The sequence below is a fragment of the Parus major genome, chromosome 5, assembly GCF_001522545.3.
Source record: "Parus major isolate Abel chromosome 5, Parus_major1.1, whole genome shotgun sequence".
Classification (NCBI taxonomy): domain Eukaryota; kingdom Metazoa; phylum Chordata; class Aves; order Passeriformes; family Paridae; genus Parus; species Parus major.
In genome coordinates this window covers 58,129,101-58,154,845 of record NC_031774.1, presented here as the reverse complement: position 1 = coordinate 58,154,845, position 25,745 = coordinate 58,129,101, and the positions used below count along the sequence as shown (strand labels likewise).

General features: G+C 44.4%; 1 protein-coding gene across 1 annotated transcript in view; it reads left to right on the top strand.

Annotated features, from left to right (window-relative positions):
- The window catches only part of TMEM260 (transmembrane protein 260), a 33,951-nt gene that overhangs the window by 3,139 nt on the left and 5,067 nt on the right, over nt 1–25,745 (top strand). Inside the window, exons 2-11 of the mRNA XM_015629709.1 lie at nt 2,471–2,502; nt 3,717–3,865; nt 16,082–16,259; nt 18,195–18,308; nt 20,128–20,307; nt 22,561–22,601; nt 22,928–23,011; nt 23,380–23,497; nt 23,735–23,910; nt 25,110–25,281. Coding sequence (XP_015485195.1) covers nt 2,471–2,502; nt 3,717–3,865; nt 16,082–16,259; nt 18,195–18,308; nt 20,128–20,307; nt 22,561–22,601; nt 22,928–23,011; nt 23,380–23,497; nt 23,735–23,910; nt 25,110–25,281 — 1,244 coding nt within the window. The remainder of the gene's footprint in view (nt 1–2,470; nt 2,503–3,716; nt 3,866–16,081; nt 16,260–18,194; nt 18,309–20,127; nt 20,308–22,560; nt 22,602–22,927; nt 23,012–23,379; nt 23,498–23,734; nt 23,911–25,109; nt 25,282–25,745) is intronic.

Genomic DNA, 25,745 nt, shown 5'->3' with positions numbered 1-25,745 from the left:
TATTCTATTCTATTCTATTCTATTCTATTCTATTCTATTCTATTTTACTTTTTTATTTTTTATTTTATTTTTATTTTTTAAGCTATCTGTATTTTTAATTGTTCCCAAAGTTTGCAGTAATCCGAAAATGTCAAAGGCAGTCGGAATTTCCACTGGCAGCTTGCTTGTGTTATTTAGAGTTAGAATAAAGAAATGAATGAGAGAATAATAGTGGGAGATGGAATTGTAATTCAGAAACATCCACAGATGTTAAAACAGCTTAAAAAGGGATCAAATAAAGTTTAAAAAAGAAAATAAATGAACCAAATGTTCCCTGTGATGTTTCAAACATCAGCTCCCAGACTTGCTGGGAATAAATCAGAGTTCAGGCAGCTTTGGGCCTTTATGGGGTTGTCAGGCTGGGAAAGTTGTTTACATCAGAATCACAGAATATTCTGAATTAAAAGGGACCCACAAGGATCATTGAGTCCAACTTTTAGCCCTGTGGAGTTGGAGGGAATAAAAACTCTTCAGTCTGAGCCAGTGCCTGAGGATGCCACAGGTTATTCTGTCCCACAAGACACTGAAACCAAGTTTGTGGGTGCTGTAGTTCTTCCTCTGTTTTGTTATTTAATATTAGTGCTGCTCACTCCTCCAGCCCATGGAGGCTGTAAGGGATGCTCAGGTATGTGGGTGAGAGATGGAGAATTAATCTTACCCAAAGTAGTGGTGTTATGTATTTATTTTGATTTTCCCACTGGAATTCAACAGGCCTGCAGCCTGGGAGCTTATTTTTTTGCAGGTCTTTTTGGTTTTTTCTTAATTCTTACAAGGCAAAGTTGTGCTGTTGTCTTTCAAAGCTTGGTGGTGGCTTCCACCAGTGGTTTTATTATATTATTTTTGCAGCTGCCTGGTTGGTTTGTGGGGTTATTTCTTTGGGGTTGTTCTTGCCCTTGATAGAAATGTCTCAGCAATGTGATGAACTCTAAATTTTTGCTGTTTTAGATGCAGATATTGCTGCATCCCAGAAAGACTTTAGTGGGGGTGAATCCATGCCTGGCTTGGGATCAGCATGTCTGGGATGTGCTGTGAGCTGCTGCACACTGGGGAACCCCCCCAGTGCCAAATTTAGGGTTTCCTTTATTATCATCATCCTTTTGCAGGAGGATTGATCCCTTCCCAGCCTCGCTGTGCCCTGGAAATGTTGGAGCTGCTGAACACTGAAGGGCTGATAACAGGGATGGATGGTTTCCCCTATTGCATCTGCTTTTTTGCAATAGGGTGAAATTTTCCTAAAATAAAAATAGCCAGTGTTTGCAAGTGCAGGAAACTCCATGTCTGAGAGATTTTGGTGAGGAAGTGGCAGGTTTGGCCCCAGCTCTAATTCTGCAGAAGTTGCCACCAGCAGTAATGGGTTGACTTTCATCTTCATTTTAAAATGCAGCATTTACTGTGGTGTCAGGATTTAAAGGTGCCATTTGTGCAAACCTCCCTCTCCTCCTTTGCGTGGTGTGGTGAGGGTGTGATTGTACAGAAATTTAAAATATTGTTAATTTAGCATTTAAAACCATCAGCGCCCTTTGTTTGGGTCTTTCCCACCTAACACCTCTGCCATGACCTTGGTGTTTGCAAAATGAGCAGGACCAGGAAAATTGGATTATGAAACTTGAGGGAAAGAAGGAAAACCAGCCATAATTTCTAATTTTGTTTGTCCCTGAATGTGTTGTGCCTATTGAATATATTCAATGTATGTTGTTCAGGAGTGTTTGCTGCAAAATGCTCCAGTGTCAAATGCTCTAAAAATGCCAACTATTTCTGCTAATGTGGGTCTTTTTGTGGCAGTTATTTGTCCTGGCATAAAATACAAACAAAATGCAAAATCTAAATGTTGTTTCTAATGGGAGCTGGGTGCAGCATCCACTGACAGGTAAAAGATTTACTTGTGAAGCAGAATTGCTTTAGCATCAAGGGAGAGCAGCATTCCCAATTAAATGGATGCAGATTTGCACGATCAGTAATTATATTTTTCCTCTTTAAAAACTGTAAAGCTCTGGTTTTGTGTTGGTTTCTATATTTTTATTTTTTTATTTTTTGATGAGAAACAACTGGGTTGTTGAACAGACAATGAAGCTTAAGCGTTGCAAACTGTAGTGCTTGAAAGTTATTGAGTCAGATGGTTTTAAATTAAAAATACACACACACAAAACATCTGCATTTTGAGTGTCTCAGGCCATTCTTTGCCCGAGCCTACCTATATTTTCACTTATCTGTACATAAAAGTCTCGCGAAAACATACAAAAGATATTTTGTGCAATGACATCAGAGGGAGAAAATATTCTTAGAAAATTTCATGCTGTTAAATCTCCACAGATTTACAGTTTTATCCAGTCAAATTAATGCAAAACCCCAATGCAAGCATTTGGATTTTGAAAACTTTGGAGGAGTGTCATTTCCTAATAGTAATTATTGGTTTTACATTATTTTTTCACAGGGGAGCTGATCACAGCCGCATATGAGCTTGGAGTAAGTATTAGTTTTATTGTTTAATCAATGCTCTCATTAACAGTTTTAGGAATTAAGGAAGTTTAATTAAGCATGGAGTAAAGTAGATTAATTTATTTTCAAACCACAGTTTTTACTAACTTATAAGTACAGCACGCGACAATTTACTTCAAGTTTTAAATCCAATTAAACTAAATTATAAAGCAAAGGCTTTACTGTATATACAGTAGCTGGCTTATTATCAACCCAAATTTTGTATAAGCTGGGGAGAATAAAATAAATCGGGTTAACAATTTTAATAAGTTTTATTATTTAATAAACTTTATTATGGTGCATGATCCCTTTAGGCAAGACCTTAGGACTGTCAGCACGGTGGTAATCCGATAGCAGTGTGGTCTTTCAACTTGCTAACCAATAAAATAGTTGAGAAGCTGCTTTTTTTTTTGGAAAAAAAAAAAAGAAAAAAAAAAGGAAGAGGGGAAAAAAAAAAACCAAACAACAACAGCCTTTTGAATGACCCTAATATACTGTGAACCCAAACAAGGAGCCCTTTAAGGCACGCTAATGAAACGTGGCACCTCCTTTTCCTCGTTATTATGGGCGAGGCGTGGAGTCGGATCCACTGAGGAAAAATATCTTTGTGGGGCTGGGATGGGCATCCAGGGTTGGGATGGACAGGGGAGGTTGGGATGAGCACTGAGGGTTGGGATGAGCACCGAGGGTTGGGATGAGCACTGAGGGTTGGGATGAGCACTGAGGGTTGGGATGAGCACCGAGGGTTGGGATGAGCACTGAGGGTTGGGATGAGCACTGAGGGTTGGGATGAGCACTGAGGGTTGGGATGAGCACCAGGGGTTGGGATGAGCACTGANGGGTTGGGATGAGCACTGAGGGTTGGGATGAGCACTGAGGGTTGGGATGAGCACTGAGGGTTGGGATGAGCACCAGGGGTTGGGATGAGCACTGAGGGTTGGGATGAGCACTGAGGGTTGGGATTGGGATGAGCACCGAGGGTTGGGATGAGCACCAAGGGTTGGGATGAGCACCAGGGGTTGGGATGAGCACCAGGGGTTGGGATGAGCACCGAGGGTTGGGATGAGCACCGAGGGTTGGGATGAGCACCAGGGGTTGGGATGAGCACCGAGGGTGGCTCGGGAAGCAGAGCTGCTCGGGACTGTCCTGCTCCCATTCCCTGCCTCTCCCCCTTTTCCAACCCCGTGTCGCTCTGTCTGTAGGTCGCCCACCCTCCTGGCTACCCCCTGTTCACGCTGCTGGCCAAGGTGGCCACGGGGCTGCCCGGCGGCTCCCCCGCCTTCCGAGTCAATCTCCTCTGCGGCTTGGTGGGAGCAGCTGCTGCCTCGTTGCTTTTTTGCACGGTTTTCAGGTAAAGTCCTCGGGGGTGCTTTTTCCTCAGCTTCCTGGTGCTTCCCTGGTGGCTCGGGACGTTCCCAAAGGCTCCCTCTGCTCCCCGCTGGCCTTCGGACCGGCATTTGCCTCCCCCTTCCCTAATTAGTTCCTCTGATTAACCTAACAGCAACTTAATCTGAATTTGACCTTCTTTCCCGCACAAAAGCCTCCCCCCTCTTTTATTTCCCCCCCCCCACCTTTTCTTTTCTGTTAAATAATAATAATAGCAATAATAAAAAGTGCGCCCTTTCCCTTGCCCAGCCGTGACAGGTTGTTCGGGCTCATTATCACAAATCACCGCTCGGTTTAACTAACCAGAACTAATGAAGTTTGTCGTTCTCGAAAGATGCAGATGGTCTGTTTAAATTAACAGGATGAGCTTCACCTATCGGGAAACCGTGAACTTGCTTTAATTGCAGCTCCCGGCGGAGGCGGATGGGCAGTTGCCTGCCCGTGGTACCCAAGGAGCAGGGAGAGCATCCCTGCCTTTCCCTGGAGCAGCTCCGGGCTCGGGGAGGGGATGTCCGGAGCCTCCTCTCCGGACCTCTAACCTTGGGGAGGACAGGGAACAATCGGGATGCTCACGTGGTTGTGGGGTTTTTGTTAACCCTGCTCGTCTTTGATGTGCGAGTTCTGGCTGCTCTTAACCTCAGCCTGACCCATATTTGAGAGGATTATGACAACCCGTATAAACAATTTCTGATGTTCTTTTGCAGAGAAAATAGGGCACGTTTTGAGGCTGCAAACGGTATCGGGGCGCTTGGGGATGAGACGGGGCGCTTCCCGACCGGGATTATTTTGACAAAAACCCTTTTCTCCCGCCTGCTTCCAGAGCCACCCCTCAGGGAAAACCTTCCCAGGGAGTGAAAGCAACCTAGAAATAAAAGCAGGAATTAATGGGGAGGTGGTGGGGGGCAGATTCTGCACAGCCCGAGATCCCTGAGCTCACTTAAACTTTGTCCATCTTCCTCTGCTGAAGAGGAGATGCTTTTTTTGCGCATCACCGTGCACGTAGCTTCAGCTCCAAAGCACACCTACTGGAATTGCTTGAGTAGTTCCTAAATATTTCTGTAGGCATTTAAAGTGATTGCTTTCACTGGTGGGTAATACATGTAATTAAGTCAGCATTATTTAATTTAATATCCTGTATTTCACAGCCTATTTGGGAAGCTGGAAGTGGCGCTGCCCTCCCGTGCACAGCGCCCGGCGCAGCATCAGAGCACAACTCCATTCTGTTAAAAACTCCTGCAAGGAGTTGCTGAAGGTTTTCTGTATTTGCTTCTGATTTCTTTTTTAAAGATGGTTATTTCCATTATTGCAGTTATTTGGAAGATCTTCCCCAGTTTTTAGTTTGAACCGCAGTGTGAGGGTTCCTTGGGTGCCCGCTTTGTGCTTTGGAAATGGTGCAATCGTTCTTTTAGAGAAATAAAGATACAGGAGAGAAATGACAGGCTACATTTGAGAATTATTTTGGGAATTACTTTAGCACTTCTGAAGGTTTAGGTGTTTTGTTGTTGTTTAATTGGATTTGCAGGACGGCGCTTCTGTCAAATTTAGAATCTGCATGAAGGAACAGAAAACGTGGAAGCGAGAGATGATAAAAACTATTAAGACTTACAGAAATCATTTCATAGATACTGACAGGATCAATTATTCAGTCTAGCACTGATTGATTTATTTTTTTTTTAAATTATTGTAAGGTCAGTTTTATTTCAAAATGAAAATGTTACATTTTTTTCTTTCAAGCACCTGAAAACTGATTTATTTTTTGGGACATTGATTTGGCTAAAAAAAAAAAAAAAAAGAAAAATTATTGCTTTTTAATTTACTTTTAATAGAAAAAAAATTAGAAAGTGTTCACAGGCACTGTGTGCTTGAAGCTGTAGCTGTCTGAGGGTGATGCGGTGTGTTTTAAACCGGGCTTGTCCGTCCTCACAAAGGGACTAAACGGGTCTATCAAATCCCTGCTTATTTTTATGTTTAAATACAATTATCTGATGGGGTGACCCCTACGAGGTACCAGTGGCAAAATCAGCACCTGCTCCTCTTACCGTGTGAAACGTGGATGTTAATATGAAAATATGTAGATGTTAGGAGTACAAATAATTGATGAAGTACACATCCTTGGGGAGCAACACGGTTCAAGTGGCAAATCTGCCTGCTCAAACAATAGCCACCCTCCAGCGGGGAGGAAGCCATCTCTATGGAAATGGGGCTGACGCTGCCCTATTGATCGAGTGAAGAAGACATTATACAATGTCAGTTGGGTTGTTACAATTTCATTTGTCGTCTGACCTGAACTTAACCTCTAAAACCTTTCTTTTCTCCCCGCCAGCCGGGCAGGGTTGCTGTTTACCCTCACACGGGGTTTTGCCGTGCCTTCCTCCCTCCCAGCATCCCCATGCAATAAATCTCTCCCTTTTATTTATTTTATTGTATTTTATTTTTTATTAATTTCCCCATTGATTCTTTTTGATCGAGTCATTTCCCGGAGTTTATTCCTCGGCGGGTCGGGGCGATTTCATTGCTTAAGGAAAAGAGTCACGGTTCCCTCTGTGGTGTTTGGGATGTTGTGGCACGTGCAGGATTAGGGTGGAATTTATTCCTGGAGCAGATTTCCCCTTTGCCAGGTGATGGCTGGTGGGATGCTCCGCGCGGGCAGCACTGGGGTCGAGAGGAAGCAGCCGCCGCATCGCGTCTGTTTCTTCATTTTATTGTGTTATAATATATGATAGTGCTCATTTAATTACATTATTTTTTTAAGCCTGGATTGTTCTTCTTGAAGCAAAATTACATCCCAGCACACTGGTGCAGAAAGCCTTGTTGTCAGTAATCCAGACTATCGCTGAACGAGCCGTTTGCTCCTTTGAGTTACTTCTCAAGTATGGATTTTTTTTCCCCCCCTCTCTGCTCAGTCTTAATAAATTGCTTGTAATTATCGTAAAATGCCGTTTACAAAGAGTTTTCTCGGACTGCTTGTAACTGAGGCAAATAATTCATCTTTGCTTTGAAGGAGGGGGGAGCTGCTTTATGTTTTTAGGACTCGGCGAGTGCGGCTGTAGGATTGTTTCTTTAACAAGTATTTATTTGTTTTACTGTGGGAGGCAAAGCATAGCAAGTTTACAAAGTAAACCAATTATCTTCTTATAATATGATTGCCAAAGAGTCATTTTCTGCACAGGGGATACATTCTTTGCATTCTCTGCTGCAAAGACAAATAGGAAGGTTTCCCCTGCTCTAAGTGCATTTTTTTTCCAGGGTATACCTTGGATAATTTGGCTGTTTTGGGGTTTCTGGGTACACAAAGCTTTTTTATTGCAGAGGCAGTAGCAGAGTAGTCAGTGTCATTGCCCAAGTATTTGTAGGAAGTTTTTGCCAGCTTTTTTCTGGCTGAGTTGGACACAGGATCTTGAAAAGGGGGAAGATGTTGCATTAAATTAAGCAGTTCACATCTCTTTGGTTTGCTGTTCTGGGTATCATATTAACTTTTGGATTAATACATTATATATGTGTATTTTTATATATCTATTATATATTTTATATATATATATATTTGTATTCCTTGCCCACTAAACCTTCCAGGCAACAAACTGTGAGTGTATATAAAACCCAGAGCCAACTCTTCTCCCACAGCCAACAAAAAGGAGAATTAGGCATGTTGGATAATGAAATCATCGACATGATTCCTTCATTTTGAAATCATAGGGATGTTTTGGAAGTGGCACTCGACCCTCTTGATGGCACTGAGGTTTCTGGCTCCCAGGGTGTGTCCTGGAGCTTTTGTGGGAAGGTCCCTAAGGAGGATGAGGAGGATCAGTGACCTTCATGGCCATCCCAGAGGGACCTCATGGCTGATGCTCCCTTAAAATTGCCTGGTGCTGGGAAAAGTTGTTTTCTGCCCCTGGTGAGTGAGGAAATGCTCCATGTCCCTGGGGTACTTGGGTTTGCCAGAGCAGGATTCCTCCCTGAACAGTTTGACCCCTTTTTTGTAGACGTGACTTGGTGAAGATGGAGGGACGGGAGAGGAGCCAATGCCTGCTCAACCAGAGTGGGAAATGAAGAAATTGGGTTTTGGGGAAGGAGGAATCTCCTTATGGGGCATGTTTGGATTTTTCCAGATTACAGATTATCGTAGATTATCTCTGCTGTAGCACAGCAGGAACGTCTTGGGCGTTTGGAAAGCTTAGTGAGAAGCAGTCACAAAGTTTTAGGAGGGAGAGAAGAAAGGAATGTACTCGGGCACTGATATGTTTATAGAAAATCTGCCATGACCTCTGGCTAATTGATCACATATCTGTTTTTATTTTTTTCCCCACTTGTCCCCAGAATAAACCAGCGCCGAGTTCAGTCTGTTTGAAGACGCTGCCAAATCTGTTCATTTGCATTTGGCTCTAAAGTAGGCACACGAGGCTGCAGTAACTCTGCTTCATTTTGAAAAGGGGTGGGGGGGTGAAAAAGAAAAAGCAGGGCAAAAAAACTCTTTTTTTTTTTTTTTTCTTTTTTTTTCCTTTTTTTAAAAAGACTGAAGAGTCTTTTCTGACAGCTAGTCAGAGTTAGAATTAGTTCAAGGAAATGTTAATAATGCACTGCCTGGCTTAATCCCTTTGATATCACCAGGTATCCTCCTGTTCATGGGTTAATTGCTTTAAAAGCGGAGGCAATATTCTGAGCGGTGGGCCGCTTCACCTTTTCACAGCTGTTACCATTGAGTGACAACTAAATCCCATGTGTAAGATGAGGAAGAGCTCAATCTCCAATTGGGAGAAAATTTATGTAAACCGCAATCCCTTCAGAATGTGCGGAAGTCACAGACTTTCTTGATTTACTCTGCTTTTCCCAGAAAGCTCCATTGTTCCCTTCCCTAAGTCCCATCAACCCTTTGTAGCAGAATATCACAGCGGCGGCAGATAGCTTGAAATATATAAATGCTATCATAGCTCTGATTAATAGCGGCGCTTATGAGTCAAGTCTGATAACGGAGCAGCTCTCCACTCAATTTCAGATACCGCTAATGGAATCTGTCTCCTGCAATTGTAATGTGAGAAGGGCTAATTTGCCATGGAGCTTGGAGCTGTCACCAGCCGGGGATTGGGGGGTCAGATGGGAGCTGCCAGGTTTTTGCCCTGCAGCTTGTATCTCTCGCTTTGAATAGCGCAGCCCCCTGCCTGCCAGGGAGCTGATAGGCCGCCGGGGGGTTTATGCCACTCGTACAATAGCGAAGGGCTGCATGGGCTGACTTGGTAATTGTGAAGCCAGCTCATTTTTATTTTATTTTATATTTTATTCTATTTTTTTTTCCCCCTCTCAACTCCTTCCTTCCCCCCCCCTCTCCCTCCTTTTATTTTTTTTTTTTCCCTTTCTTTTTTAATTTTTTTTTTTTTTTCTGCGGCTGCATAATTTCTAATAAGGGGTTTTAACAAATGTCAGATTAGGAAAAGTTTCTGCAATTACCCACAAAAAAAAAAAAAAAAAGCCAACTTATAAAACATTTAAATAGCTCAAGTCAGCTCCTACTGCGGGTTGGGGTTTTTTGGCTGCTGGAAGCAGGCACTGGTTATTACAGGAGCCCAGGATAAAGGTGTATCTATTTTCCAAGGATTGTGAATCAAATAAAGGGTTGAACTAATACACCGTTTGCACTTGCAAAGACACCAGGAGAGAAGTTCTCATTTGTAATGGCTGGAAGCACAGTTTGTACAGCTCAAGTGTGAGTATGGGGTGATATTTCTTAAAGCAGCGCAGCCCTGCGTGCATTTTATGGATCTGTCATGAGCTGTTCCACTCCTTGAGCTGCTCTGGAATAGCTTGGCATGGAGGTGTTGGATTTAAATACCAAACTTTGGTGGCCAGAGGCTGCTGTAGGCAGGCTCTGCTCCAGTGGTGATGGACATCCTGGAGCATGCAGGGTGTGAGGTTGGGATGTCTCGTTCCTCGCCCTTGATGAGTTGTCACAGGGAGCTCTTCCCATCCCCGGAGTCCAGACTCAGTGTGGACCCACTGAGGTCCTTGCTGCCATCCCAGAGCAGTTGGATCCTCCTAGCAAGAGGATCCAAGGTGTCTTGGCCCCAGGACAGAAGGGATGGGGTGCAAGATGCCTCTTGCACGTGCTGGTGACCTTCACAGGTCCCTGTTTCCAAAGGGATGGGCAGAGACAATATCCTTCAGAGGTGGTATCCCAGCTGGACACCTCCAGTCCAGGAGGATGTGTGTGAGAGTGTGCAAGGATCAGCTCCCCTTTGCCAAAATCCCCACTGGCTCAGCACTCCCTAACCACCCTGGACCATCCCCTCTCCAAAGTGTGGCGTTTCAATGAAATAACTACGAGACAGAGAAGTCGGGAGGTGGTGGCAGTCCCTGGCTGGGTGTCAGGGAGGTGACATTCCTTGTGTGTGGTGGGAGGTGAGGATGCTGCCTGCTCACCCCCATCCCAGGAATCACAGGTCTGTGGGACTGCAGGAGCTGTGGGATGCTGAAGTCCCGTGTCACATGAAGGACAGTAGTTTGTTGTGACCACGCTGGTTTGGTTTTATTTTATGGTGGCCCTGCCTCTTCCCTTTGCTCCTTGTGGCCACAGAACTCAACCAGGAGAGATGAGCCAAGCCCTGCTCTCCTTCCTCCTCCTCCTGCTGCGGGCAGGGCTTAAGTGGCTATTGAGCTCCAGGTCCTTGAGGAAGAATAAAATCTGGTTTGCTATTCCCTGTAGTACCTGAGCTGGCTCTTCAGCGCTGAGAGCAAGAGAAACCTCCTTTTGTCATGGAGTGTTTGTGGCTAAGAGGCAGGCAAACCCAGAGGGACTGGGGTTTTTGGGGATAATTATTGTTACTTAAGCCCTAAACTCATGTTTGGATTTTAATTTTTAAACAATTCTTCCATTTCAGCGCCGATGCACACTTAATATTTATCACGGGGAAGCTTGGTTGTTGAGTCTTCTACGTCCCTTTCTGTTTTGCCTGCATAAAAAAATAGATTTTTTTTTTTTTAAATTGATTGATTAACAAGCAAAACCTCTTAAATTCAAAATGTTAACTCTTCAGTGCACTGCCTTGAAATAAAAACACATTCAAGAGATGTATCTTTGCTGCTGCAAAGCCACAGAATTGCAGAGACAGAAGTTGCTGTGGAAGTCAACAGGGAACCACCGACATCAGGGTCATCATCTGCCGGTGCAGGGAGAGACAGAAATTTTTAAAAAAAAGTTTAAAATCCATTATTTTGTTAATTAATTGAGATTTTAAAAATAAGGAGAGTTTTTTTCTTACTCCACTGCCTAATAAAAAAAAAAAAGATGCAAGGCTAAGATCTGCTGGCTGTAAAGTTTTGGAGCAAAGAGAAAGCAGAAATAATCAGCTTATTTCACTAGGTACAGATAGGTGTTGCCAGTGTTAAATACATCAGCTTCAAAAATAAACCATTCCAATTATCTTACTTTTCTTAATGAATCCAGTGCACTGAAGATTGCATTTAATGAAAACATTTTAATTAAATTCCAATTCCCATCCATCTATAGCTTTATGCCGATCATTTAATACATTTTGGGGAATTATTAAATATAGAATGTCTGCCATTATTTTTATTAACTATTATTATTAATGTCTGCCATTATTTTCAAAATAAAAAATAAAAATGCTGGTGGAGTTTTTTTGTTAAATGCATATGACTTGTAACCTTGGCTAAAGGAAAATTTTACCAAACTTAAAGGAAAGGCTAAATTTTAAATTGCAAACTTGCTTGTTTCAGTGATTACCAACAAATGAGAAGCTAAAAACTGTAATTGCAAAAAAAAAAAACCCAGGTTAAAATATTTAATTTCAGTTTTCCCAAATGTTCCTGCAAACTCTTAATATAAACTTGTAGCCAAAATAGTCCTGATTAAGGCAAATTCCTACTGGCTGCATCCTTGGAGCTGAGGCCCAGCAGCACATTCTTTCACTTGCATGCTTGAAAAGGAAAACAAATCATAATTAATTTTTTTTAGTCTTTTTCTTTCATGTTTAGAGATGCCATGGGAAAATATTTCTCACTAAGGACAATGTGACCTCTCCTTTGCTGATTCTTTCTGTCCCTTCTGAGTGCATTTTCAGGTGATGGTCATGAAGACTTTCCCACTTTTGCTGTGGTTTCAATTATTTTCTTCTTCCATGAGTTGTCTCCTGTGTGCTGGGCCTGTTCTTCCTTCTGCTGGGCCCAAAGACTGGGGGAGCAAGCTGGATTTTGGGGGAGCAGCTGTCTGTCCTGCCTGCTCCCCAAAATACTGGGATAAAGCTCTCCTAAGATGTTGCTTCTCCACGAGGCCAGTGGAGGGTTCAGCTGTTGGGTGTCTTTGCTGTGTTTTGTAGCACCTCAACTCTATTTGTAAAATGTGTTCAAGGACAGAAGCATGAGTAGAAGTGGAGTGAGGGTAATTCTCTGCTGCTCTCTGCTCTGCAGTCCTGATGTGCTGTCAAAAGGAAAGGCAGTGTTAAACAACTGGAAGATATTTCCAGGAAAAAAACCACCAAAATATTTCCTTCTCCCACCCATGGCACACCTGGGAAGGCTCCAGGCAGGGTGGCAGAGCCCAAGGGCTCTGTGGTTCCTTGTCCAGCAAGGCTTCACTGCAGGAAATAATTTGCATTGTCAGTGCCAGGCCTGGTGTTTGATTTTGGTGAGACAAGTGACTCTGTGCCATCTTCACTTCCACACAAGTGGCTTCTTCATCTCGTTCCCTCTGTCTCCACGTTGGTCACTGCGTTGTTGAGTTCTTGCTGGGCTTATAGGAGATCCCCTTTAGCTCTTGCATTTACCTTCTTCCACAAAATACTGTCTTAACCACAAAAATTCTCTCTGTGCCTGTAATTAAGGCAGCCATCACCTTCTGGCTCCCTCATGTCCTGTTTCCTTTTGTAACACGCCATCAGCATCTTCAGTTGTAGATTGCACTGCCCTCCTTTGCAAATTTTTTTCATGTTTCTAGAGAGTCACAGAGTCCCAGGATGGTTTGGGTTGGAAAGGATCTTAAAGCTCATCCCATTCCAACCCCCTGCCATGGGCAGGGACCAGGCTGCTCCAATCCCCATCCAACCTGGCCTGGAACACTTCCAGGGATGGGGAAAAAAATTCATGGCTTTTAGCTTCTTGAGCTCAGTTTCAAAGCTCTGCCCCATCCCTTTGCTTTTTTAAGTTTTTCCCATCTCTATTTTACTCTCTTTTGCGAGTTTTTTATGCTTTTTCTGGAAAATTCTTTCATCTCATTCTGCCCTGCATCACTGAACACCCATCAGTGTTTTCTCCACCCTGAGGTTGGTCTTTGGTCCAAAGTGGTGTAGGTGGCTGAGCTGTGTTTTGTCACCTCCTTGCACAGTGTGACATCTTGGCTTTGAGGCAGGAGAGATGTGGCACATTGTCACTCTGTGCTGGAGAACTCCAGGAGGCAGAGGAGCATGGAGACCTTCATGTTGAGCAAAATGAGCTGCATGGCCACGTTACCCCAGCTGCAGGGCAGGATTGATTTAATTTGCCCAAAAATCATGCTGACAGTCACATTGGATTCATTTCTGCTTGTCCTGCTGGTGCTGCTTTTCACTGTGGATTATTGCTTTTCTTCTGCCAGGTGCCCTTCATCCTCCTCTGGAGATACCTGCTCTGATTTCTTCATCTTTTGATGATTTTCCTCTGAATCAGCAAGCTCACAAACCCATCATTTCTATTGCTGGTAACAGAACCTGCAGAAAACCCCTTGGTCTGCAGCTTGCACTTCCCAAAGCTGTTTTCTTCATGTTCAAGAATGCAACATGTTCCTGTTGGGTTTTTTGAGATTTTTGTTCTATTTAGAGGAGCTTTGTGCTCCATGCCTGAAATGGGCTGTCACAAAGGAGATGAGGCAGGAGCTCAGCAGCTTGGCTTTCCCATGAATTTCCTGGGAAAGTTCTTCAGCCAAGAGAAGATTCCAAGGAGACCTTAGAGCCCCTTCCAAAACCTAAAGCAGCTCCAAGAGAGATGAGGAGAGACTTGGACAAAGGCCTGGAGTGACAGGACAAGGGGGAATGGCTCCCACTGGCAGAGGGCAGGGATGGATGGGATATTGGGAAGGAATTCTTCCCTGTGAGGGTGGTCAGGCCCTGGCATTGGGTGCCCAGAGAAGCTGTGGCTGCCCCTGGATCCCTGGGAGTGCCCAAGGCCAGTTTGGATGGGGCTTGGAGCAACCAGGAAGGTGTCCCTGCCCATGGTTTATGTTGGAACAGGATGATCTTTAAGTTCCCATCCAGCCTAAGCCATTCTATGATTGTTTTTATGGTTCTGGGGACAGACAGGTCTGTGGGCTGGGCTTAGTTTGGGCTCCTGACCCTGCTCTGCTCAGTGAGGAGAGGTGTCCTCTGTCCCACATAGCTGGGATAAGTCTTTAAGCTTTGGGTTGAGTGGCTTTTCCTTAAGCCTTATTTCATAAAACTCGACTCGCAGGTTTGAGACATTTTATCAAGAGGATGGGATTTCTTTCATCTCATTTGAACTCTCATGATATGTTTGAGTCTTCCCTGGGAAAGACAAGGAGAACTGGTGAATGACTGGGACATTTGCCTAAAATGCTGCTTTTCTGAAGAAGATTTTTGGAAAAGTTGTTTCACCTTTTTTTTAACCTTATTTCCCTGCAGGAATTTCCAAGGGATTTATGAAGTTGTTTCTTTATAACTAAAGGTTTGAATAGTTTAAATGGTTTAGTCAAAACAGGAATGTTACAAACTGGATTTGTGTATTGGGGACCTGTTGGTTTTTAATGGTCCTGCTGCCCTTTCCTTCAGGTAATTTTCTTCAGGTTTTTTCCTAATTCTGTTGTTTTTTTGAGATTTCTTCCCACAGTCTTGATGTTGAACTTGCTGTGTCACCTTGAGCTTGGCCTGGAACACCTCAGAATTGTTTCCTTTTTCCCCCCAATGTTAACTCCATACTTCTCACCCTTTGGTGACATCCTGCAGGTGCAGATCTCAAAATACTTCTCAGAGGAGATAAAAATCATTAATTCTGTTTTCCAGACACCTTCAGATACTCTGGCAAACCAAATATAGATTGGTTTTTGTAGATTTTTTGTAGAGAGGGCTCTGTCAGGAGCTTCCTCATCTCATGTAGAAATCACACATGTAGCTCAATGAAGATGTGGGGTAACTTGCAATTTTTTTGGTTTAAACCTGCTAGAATTGTTAGGATTAAATGGAACTCTGTGTGTCTGGACTGGAACTAGAAAAAATTGTGGTGGAGACTAGCTGTTGTCTTACAGTGGAATGGTGAATTTTTGGAGTGTAGCTTTGACCACAGCCACAGCTGTTTGTGGTTTTGGATAAAGCTTAATTGAGCATGTTGTGGTGCCCCACACAGCATCTTTTCAGAGTGACTTCCTAAAGAGGGGGAGCTTCCAGACAGGCAGAGCCAGAGCTGCTCCCAGTGAGGCTGGCTGGGAGGAGAAACCTCTTCAGGGTTTCCTGAATTCCACCTCGTGGGCTCCCTGTGCTGGCTGCAGCATCCAGCTGAGTTGGGCCGGCAGCTCTGTGGGGAATGTGTGCCAAAATCCCATCTGGGAGTCCCAGAGGTGCCTGGCTTTGGGCTCACAGCCATCCCAACAGTGGCTGCTTCACCCTCTCCCTCCCTCTTGCTGGATCTGGCACCCTTTTCCCACAGTCCTGACCCTGGTGGGCCCCTCTCCCTGCTGGGACTGTGGGTGCTGAGCCCCCACCCAGCCCCAGGACACCCCTGGAAAGCCCTGCCAATGCTGTCCATCCTGAATAGCTCTAATCCACTCTTAATTCAGCTCCTGGATGAATTGAAGGCTGCACCCTTGCTGGCATCTCCTCCAGAGTATCCCATTAAAGCCATGACTCCCTGGCTCGGTGCACCACAAACCCTCTGGGCCTTCCCTCATCAGGATTTCTGAACCAAATTCAATCCTGGAAGTTTTCATGGCGAGAAGAAGCAGATTCTGTGGTGTTGGGTGGCTGGCAAACAGGCTCTGCTCTTCCCCAATGGCAATCCTTAGCAGAGAAATTATTAGGGAGATCTTAACCATATAATGTTTTGGCAGGGTGCTGGGTGCCACTCACTGCTGCTGCTAAAGTGTGGTTTTGTTTTTTTAAAAAAAAAAATAAAAAATTAAAGAAAGAAGGACAATGAAGTAGGCTCTTTTTTTTTTTTGTTGGAAAAGAAGATTTCATGTTATCTGTGTTTGCAGGCTTTCTGGCTCATATGCTGGAGGAATCCTTGCTGCGGGGGTGTTTTCATTTTCTCGTCTAACATGGCAGTGGTCCATCACGGCAGAGGTTTTCAGCTTAAACAATCTGTTTGTGGGGCTGCTGATGGCTCTCACTGCTCGTTTTGAGGAGGCATCCACTGCAAAAGAAAGATCAAAGGTAAAACATCTCAAGCAAAGTGAATTGTTCTTTGTTTTATTCGTAATTGGTTATCGCCCATTTGTTTAATTTCCTGTTCGTTTACTGCTGATTTAGTTTTGTTTAAATAAAAAAGCCAAATTTTGGGTCTTGCTTCAGCACCTGTGCTGAGTGAGGTCCATCCCTGATCTACCTGGATGTTCTAAAGTGACAAACATTGAAAAAACCCTGCCCAGTTTGCTTAAGTATTGAGTTGGGACTTGTTGCTTGGGTTTGGGGTTGGTTAATTGAATACCCACAGGGTGGAAGCAGGAAAAACAAAATCATTTCAATCTAAACATTTTAGTTCATCCTGCATCAAAGACACAAACTAGGCTGTGGGTGTTCAAGGTTTTGTTTTAAGAACTGGTAATTTTCTTTGGGATAAATGGATATATTTTACAGAAAACTTTATCTAATCAGAAACCAGATTTCAACTCAAAAACAGGAACAAGCAAATTTTCAATCAGTTTTTCTTATGAAATTAAATGTGCCCCTAAAATAATGGCATTGTTAAACACAGAGACTTAAAATTTCATGCTGTATTTTCTACTTTATAAACAGACTAGGCAGCCAAATGATATTTTTGCTCAGCAGTCTTGTTCTTTCTACTTTTGTTTGCCCGAACATCTGATCTCTTTTCCTCCGACAGACTTGCCTGCTGTGACTCCTGTGAATTGTGTGAATAAAGGGATTTTTGTCAGGCTAGGCTAGAATTTCAGGAGTCTGCAGTGGTAGTTTACTCAGCTTCGTGAGTTCTCAAATAACATGTTTTATCAATGGCTACAGAGACCTTGTTTCACCATTAGATTTTATTTTATTTTATTTATTATAATTATTATTATTATTTTCTAATGAACAGTGTCCCAAGATCCCCACAACCTGAATTCCACCGACATGGAGCTGGGCATTTCCCAACCTTCTCCCATGTTTTGCATGCCCAGTTTCCAATGGGATTTTCAAAATTAGATTTTCAGAAGCAGTTAAGGAGCTTGTTCCAATGGGTTTTTTTGAGTGTCTGGCATCCCACGCCTGGAAGAAGCCAGGCTGCCAGCAGCAAGCTTGTAGTGCTTTTTATAAATCAGATGGTCAGACAGACATCATTTTGAAGTTCATCCATGTACTTTAAAAATTACTGAGGTGGTTCTGAGCCCTGCCAGGCGGCTCTGAAACCCATAAAGGTTTTTGTGAACTTAGGGCAAGGTGTTTCCATGGCAGGGCAGTGTCCAGCATGGAATGCTGAGCAGTTAATTAAAAATTGCAAGGTGATCCCATCACTACACCAAGGCAAGTGTTTGCATCTCACACACTGCCCTCTCCAGTGGCTGAAACAAGCAGGGGAGGTTTAGGTTGGATATCAGGGAAAGGTTCTTTCCCCAGGGGGTGCTTGGGCAGTGGAACAGGCTTGAGCTTTTGGAATAATCAGGGGTGTCACCTTTAATTCCCTTGCCTTAGGAAGTTTGTGCAGCCCTAACTTTAGCCCTCTGTGCATAATGAAGAGGAAAATACCATTCCTGTTACAAAAATTAGATTTCTGTAGATAATGGCTTTATTTTAGGACATTTCTGAACACTCAATGAGAGTGAACTGCTGGGCAGCCTCCCCTGTGCAGCTGGGTTCAGGAATTGGACTCATCACATCCTTGTGATGTGATGATGCTGCACAGGATCTCTGTATGCATGGAGGCATAGCTCTTCAGCTGGACACTTCTTAAAGAATGTTTTCTGTTAAACAGTTGAAATCTCCCTCTAGCTAATAAAAAAAATCCCCTGAGTTCTGTGTTACAACTGACCAGTGCTCACTGGTTTATTTGCCTTTCTCCTGTAAGGATGCTGTGCTGAATCTTTTTGATCTCTGGATGTTTTTGCAAACTTGTAATTAGTAATTGTGAATTTTTGTATTTTTTTCCCCCCTCAGATCTCTAAATTGGGTGCTTTTTGCTGCGGGCTCAGTCTGTGTAATCAGCACACAATCGTGCTTTATGTGGTTTGCGTTGTGCCCTGGGTTCTCTCACAGCTTTTCAGAAAGAGGGTACGTATTTACTGACCCACACCTCTGTTTTTCTAAGGTTGGGATTAATTATTCTCCCCCAGAACTTGTGCCACTTCTAAGTTGATGTATGTGATTAATCAGAACCTGCTGAAGTTACAGCCTTGACACCACAGCCCCCGATCCCAAGGGGATCTGATTGCAAAAGGGTCTACAAGATGGCTTTTGACAAGGGCATGGAGTGATAGGACAGGGGACTGGCCTAAAACTGATAGAGGGCAGGGTTAGATTTAGATATTGGGAAGAAATTCTTCCCTGTGAGGTGCTGGGGCTCTGGCACAGGGTGCCCAGAGCAGCTGTGGCTGCCCCTGGATCCCTGGAAGTGTCCCAGGCCAGCTTGGACAGGGCTTGGATCACCCTGGGATAGTGGAAGGTGTCCCTGCCCATGGCAGGGGGGCTGAAATAAGATGATCTCTTAAGTTCCCTTCCACCCCAAACCATTCTGGGATTCTGTGGTCACAGTTTAGGGCCCTTGCTCATGCCAGTGATCCGTGACCCCCTCCTGTCCCTGGCACAGGAGTGCTCTGCCCCAGCTGCTTGCAAATACCCTGCGAGCTAAAATAATACTTGGAGCTGAAAACTCGAGATTCCTCATGCCATCAGCTCACCTGGAGATGAGTTTCTGTGTGTTGGCTCCCTGGTGGTAACCAGCAAAAGCCACATCCACCCTGTGTGGTTCTCAGTAGTGGCACAGGGCATAACCAAGCCTGGGTGAAGCACACGAGCTGCAAGAAATGTGATGCAACTCAGACAAGCTCGATCCAAAATCTCTTCAGCATCCACAGCAAACGCCTTTTCTGGCCATATGTTTCCATTAACACAGTCAAGAATGACTTTCTGCAATGTATTTATGTTCTTGAAACAGTTTTTGGGTTTTTTTTCCAGAGAGATCTCTGTGATTTCCAGCAAGGGCAGTGCTGTCCCCATATAATAATCCTGGGAAATACTTTGGACAGCCCAGTAGTGCTTGCTGGAGGAAACCACTGAATAAGAGGAAATGGATGGAAAACTGCCTTTTTAAAGTACAAATGAGCCACCTTTCTTCTGAAGGAGCTCTGACCACCACCATTATCAAGCTCCTTTCTCTGCTCCATAGATCATCACTCCCAGTAACCCCAAATGCTGAGGAAGTGCTTTGATTGACAGGGCAGTGGCTAACGACAAAGCAAGCGTGCAATATTCCAGGGTGGGATTTTCCAAAGCACTTAAAGGAGTTAGGCACAGAAGTCCCTTTGAAAGTCTTGTCTCCCTGACCCCTTAGGCAGTCTTGAAAATCCCACCCCAAAAGTTGGCCTATCCAATTTAGCCAGCATAATCACGATCAAGTAAATGGCAAAACTGACTCCTGATGATGGTGATGATGTGTGCAGTTGTACTAGAGCAGCATTTATGTGGGGTGGTTTTTTTTTGTTTTTTTTTTTTTGCCAGATGGAAAACCAGCCAACTCTTAATCGCTGCAAAGTGGGTTATCTCAGCCTTGCAGTGCTTCAGCCATCTATGCATGTCATGCCATGATTTAAATGTGAAAGATGCAATGAGTATGATACTCATGAGTCCTAGCTAATATTATTTGCTTCACTTAAATTTCACCCTGCCATGCAAAGGAGATCAGTTTGATGCAGTTTCCTGGTAATCCACAAAATCGTAAGGTTTAACATAGCATTTTGTAGGGACTTACTATAAATTGAGAGATCAGCTCTGTGTAAATATATTTGATGTTTTTTCTTTATCTGTTCTTGAAGTTCCAGCGTGATTAAACTAAAATAAACATTGTTATGCAATATGACATATTTTGGTGCAGGAATTGTCCCTAGGCCATTTGCTGAAGTTGGGTTTATGCTTCTTGGCTGGTTTGCTGCCTTATCTCTATCTGCCGGCTTCGTCCTACCTCAATCGAGCCCGCTGGACATGGGGAGACCAGACGACTTTCCAAGGGTTTTTGACCCACTTTCTGAGGGAAGAATATGGGACATTCAATCTGGTAAACAAGGGTCATTTCCTAAATTACTTCCTTTTCACTTACACAACAGCAGAAATGTTCTGTTTGTGACGATTAAGGGCTTGTGCGGAGGGAAATTGAAAATGTTTCATTTTTTAAGCGTTCATTTCTGATTTCAACCTCCTGACCTGTCAGGTTTAGTGGGAATGGGTCACTTGACTGGGAAAGCAAAGAGATAATTCTCACTGCTTTATGGGGTGAGCCATATTATTTCCTGGGAGCTGTATTGGTGTCTTATGTGTGTAGGAGCCCAAATAACAAACTCTGCCAGAGGGACTCATCCATTTCGTGGTGTTTTTAAGATGAATATTACCTTATTTTTCTATTTTTAACCTAGGCATTTAAAGAGGTTGTAAACAGTTTTCATTTAAAAACTATCCCTCTTTAATTTACTAATGTTGAATTTAAGTGAGTGGTTGGTTTGAGGGTTCTCAAGATCCTCTGATCTGAGTTATTGAGGTCTCTGCTCTTGCCAAGAGAGGGGAGAATCCGTGGTTGCTTTCAGAGTGTAGGGTTTGAATCTGCCTCCTCCAGCTCTGACTTGGATGTTGGGCTCTGGCCACCCAAGGAAATCACCAGCCCATCACCCCAGAGTCTGTCCAGCTTCAAAGATTTCAGGGCAGAGGGCTGGGAAATCACACCACTGAGAGCAAAAAGGATTAAAAGGTGTGGTGTCACTCCTTGGAGCCCTGGAGCCCCATATCCTCAGAAATCACCCCTCACATGCAGGCATCACTGTCACTCTGCCATTCCACCCTGCTCAGAGAGCTGTCTGGCTGTAGGATGTGTGTCAAAAGACATGATAATTCCTGCTGCTGCCACTAAATCTGTCCAAAAACTCCTACAGAGACCAGAGATCAGTCCCCTGGAGGACTTGTGAGACTTGCCCTGTTGTCCTGTTCCCAGCCATCTCCTGAGAATCAGCCTCCACTGGGCAGAGCAATACCAAGGCATGCAAATCCCTTAACTCCTCTCTCCATCAAATGTGATGAATTCAAGTTGATGTTCAGGAGGCTTAGGGATGGACTGCGTGTAATCCTACACCACAAATCACATTTAGGATGAACTTGTCTGAAGCAGGAGCAATAAATACAGCAAAATCCATGCATTTGGTCCCACTGCCAGATGGGATAATGCCACAGCACTGCTGGATGGACAGACAGCTTTTACATCCCATAGCTCTGTTCTAAGGGCGGGCAGGGTTCTAAAAAAGAGCCCTGAAAATATTTTGGAGAGGTTTCCACCTGTAAGCCATGGATCAGAAATGTCATCTCTCTGCTGGATGTGTCCAGGGCCATCAGCTGCCAACAAGGTGGGGCTTCAGGAGCTGTGACCTGGCTCTCCATCCTCTAACACTTATTTTTTAATCAAATCCTGGATGCAATTAGCTACTCCATTTTTATTGAGATTAACTATTCCTTCCAGACCTCCTGAGCCTGTTTATCTTATCTTTTATCTGGTAGCCACCACTTTTCCAACAAGCACAGCAATGAAGGTAATTCCTCACCTCCACACAGTGTGTCTTTTTCTCAGACTTGTGCTGTGGATTGCAGGTCTCTGCAGTAAAAATTCTCATTGTCTCAAGGATTTTGTACAGCTCTTCCTCTGTCAGGGCAGAGGAGATACGGGCAAGTGTGAGCAAGGAGGAATTGAGCTTGTCTCAGGCTGTGGGGAGATGTCCCAGTAAATAATTGCAACATGAAGATACAGGGCATGGTCTCAAGTTGTGCTAGGAGGGGTTTAGATTGGATATTAGGGAAAAAAAAAATCACAGAAAGAATGGTCAGGAATTGGAATAGGCTGCCTATTGAGGAATTAGGCTTCCTAGTGGAGGAATCACCATCCCTGGAGGGATTTAAATGATGTGTGGATGTGGCACTTGGGGACCCGGGTTAGTGGTGGGCTGGGCAGGGCTGGGGGAATGGTTGGACTCGATGATCTCAGAGGGCTTTTCCAACCCAGGTGATTCCATGATTCAGCAGAGATCATGGCTAAACCATATGACATGCCCTAATCACAGGACAATGTGTTGTCAGCACCTTGAAGACACGTTTTCCCAGGGGGTAAATCCTTCAGTGGCATCACATCAAACAGGAACGTGGGAGAACATCTTGCAGTCAAGGTTTGAATAGAGGTTGCCTTTCTTGCAAACAGGAAATGAGAAGACTTTCCTTGCCCCAGTGATACCAAATCAGTGTGTGGGTTCCTCATGGGTTTCCTTTGTTTTTATTTTAGGCCAAGTCCGAGACAGGATCCAGTATGGGAGAGATGCTGCTGTGAGTATCACCAGTGGAGAGTAACCTGTTGCTGCTGCTCTCCTTTGGGCCAGCTTGGCTCCTGTCCTTCCCCTCCTCATCCTCTCCAGAGGGACAGCATTCCTGCCCTCTGTCTTCCCCACTGAAGGAAAAACACTGGATCCCCCATCCTGATGATTTTCCCTTTAAAATCCTGCCATATAACCCACTCTTGTCTCCATTTCTGGTAGACTTAATCCCAGAAGAATGGGAATGTGTTCTGTTGTGCTTATTCCCTGCTTCTCCTGACACTTTGAGTGCAAGGGATGATTTGGGGGTGACACATCCACACTTGAATTTCTCCACAGTTTCCAGCTGGCACAGATGAAGTCAGAGCTCTCCCCTCCCGTCCTTGCCCTGGCACTCGTGGCCTGTGTGAGCCCAGCACTGCTGTAAGTTGGACAATATTTGCTTCAATGTGCATTTTTTGCACATTTTCTCTTCCTGCCTGCATGGGCAGCTCGCTTTGCCTTCTGCTTGCTGCTGCAGAAACTGCAGCAATTGGCTGTGGTCATCTATGATAAAGAGCAAAATATCCCTTTCTCCTGGTTAACCCCATGGCTTGGTAGATGGCAAGCTTAAAACTCCTGAAATCCTTGTGGTTTTGTGCTTTGAAAACAGAAGTTTCATAAATGACAAAGGTAAAGACTCATCAGCTCCTTGTGCAAAATGCATTTTGGTATGCAAGGAGTTCAAGCACATACAGTTTTTGCTTCGTTTTTCATCATGTCTCAGGAGTGATACATTATTTTTTTAATAGGAAAAAGCATCAGAAGTCATCTGTGATCTGGCTGTTCACTGGAATGCTCTGCCTTTATTCCCTTTTCTTCGCTTGGAGAGCAAATTTAGATGTTACAAAGCCTCTGTTTCTAGGCGTGGTAAGTTGCTCTGGTATGTTAATTTTTGAGAGAAACACTTAAAAACCTTTAAACCACCTGACCAGGAGCAAGCAGTTGTCTTGAAGCTGCAGAAGGTGCCAAAATACAGCTCCAAGGCCAGGTTGGGCAGGGCTTGGAGCAACCTGTTGTGGTGGAAGGTGTGAGATGGGGGGTGGAGTGGGATGATCTTTATGTTCCCTTCCAAGCCAAGGCCAGTTCTGGGATTGTCTGTCCTAGGTGGAGCGGTTCTGGCTGCAGAGCAGTGCTGTGGTGGCTGTGCTGGCAGGGCTGGGGCTGGCCACACTGGCCAGCCTTGGGAGGAGCACTGTGCTGGAGGGCACCCGGCTGCTGCCCTGCCTGGAGTGGTTTCCTGCTCTTGCCCTCGTTGCTGCTCAACTTTGGGCGAATTACAGGTGAGAAGTTCTCTTGGGAACTCGCAGGGTGAGCTGGGGTGCTCCTGGGGTTTCTGTCCTTGGCTGGCAGTGGGAAAGGCACTTCTCACACCCTGCCTAAGCTTGCCTGGTCACAGCCTGCAGGACTCCTGGGTTTGATCTCCCTCAGAGTCACCAACTCCAGGCTGTACATGGGGATGTCACAGAGGTTGAAGGAAAAAAACTCCATAGATGTGTGAACTTCTACTAAAAAAAACCCTTGTAAGTCTCTGCTTTGTCTCCTAAGGAGGTTTGCAGAATTCATTTGACCTGAACTTCTCTTGGTTTCCTTCAGGTTACCTTGTGCCCGGAGGTTTTTTCTATTTATTTTTCCCATTTTGGAAGAATTGATCTGTAGTTTGGGGCTTCCCTATCCCATAACTGTGTGCAGTCACTTGGATAGATTCCTAATGTCCTGCTCAGGTACAGGCTGACCAAGGAAGTGTAGACTTCATCCTCAGGAATCCTTTTTTTGGCACACCTTTTCCAAAGGCTTCTCCATAGGTGAAGCCGTAGCTCCTATCCTGGAGTGTCCTCTGGGTCCATCCCTGTGTATGTGCACATCACTGTAATGAGAAAGTCCCAACCTCAGGTGATGTAAATCTACTTCTGCCTGATATTACAAAATCTTGGCTTTTTCAATCTTAATTAAAACACTAAAGGATGAGGAGGATTTCAAATGCTCTACAGAACCATTGTTGTACTGGCACTTCCAGCACCAACTATAGTAAGGTTTTAGATTTAAGGAGAAATCAGAATTAAGGTGAGGGTGGGCAGTGAGTGTGTATTTTGGTGAAACTCTAGTGGGTGGTGCTGTCTGAGGGCCTGTGCTTTAAATGCTTTGTTTCTGTCTCTCAGTTTCTCTGGAAATGGAGATATTAAGTTGTTGTAGTGATTAAGTTGTTGACACTCTCCATCCCTGGCAGTGCTCCAGGCCAGGTTGGACGGGGCTTGGAGCAACCTGGGATAGTTCAAGGTGTCCCTGCCCATGGCAGAGGGGTGGAATGAGATGAACTTTCCAATCCCTTCCAACCCAAACCATTCTGTGACTCTGTGATGTTTCCAGCCTGACCAGAGTGGGTTTTCCCTGCGGGTGCCCATTGCATAAAATCATTCTGAAGTTCTGCAAAGCCATGCAAATATCTGGTTCTAAGATTCTGTTTTTCATCTGTCCTCTTCAGCACTTGTGATCAGAGCAACAACTACGTTGTTGATAAGTTTGCAAGGAACGTGCTGTCCTCCATGCCAACAGGGGCAGTGATCCTGCTGAGAGGAGACTTGCCTGGGAATGCTCTTCGTTACCTTCATTATTGTGAGGGCATGAGGCCAGATATCACCTTAGTGGATCAGGAGGTATGTCCAGAAAATGCTGTTTAGAAAGGCAGGTTTAAACAAAAGTTCAGTTGTTCTTTGATCTCCTTGAGAGGGGCTCTCTGTTCAAGAAAGCTCAGGATGTGATGAATAAATAAAATTGATTTTTTTAAAAAAGAGGTTTATGGGTAACCCTGGGATGGAGCGTGGTGTGCACATTCCTTTTTCACTGAGAAATGGGAAAAGGGAAAAAAAAAAATGTTCCAGGATGGGTCACCCACACTTCCACTGCCACATCATCCTCTCATCACCTGGCTTTGCAACCAGAGTCTCTGACTTGTTGGCAAACCCCAAACCCAAAATTCTTGGTGTTTAACCAAATCCCTGCTGTGTGTCTTACCAGCAGTGGCTGCTTTGTGTTGGAGAGAGGACCAGGTGCCTCTGATCAGAAGGCACTGGTGACCCCAGTCTGGTGCTGTGGTGTGGCCATGGTGACCCAGTCTGAC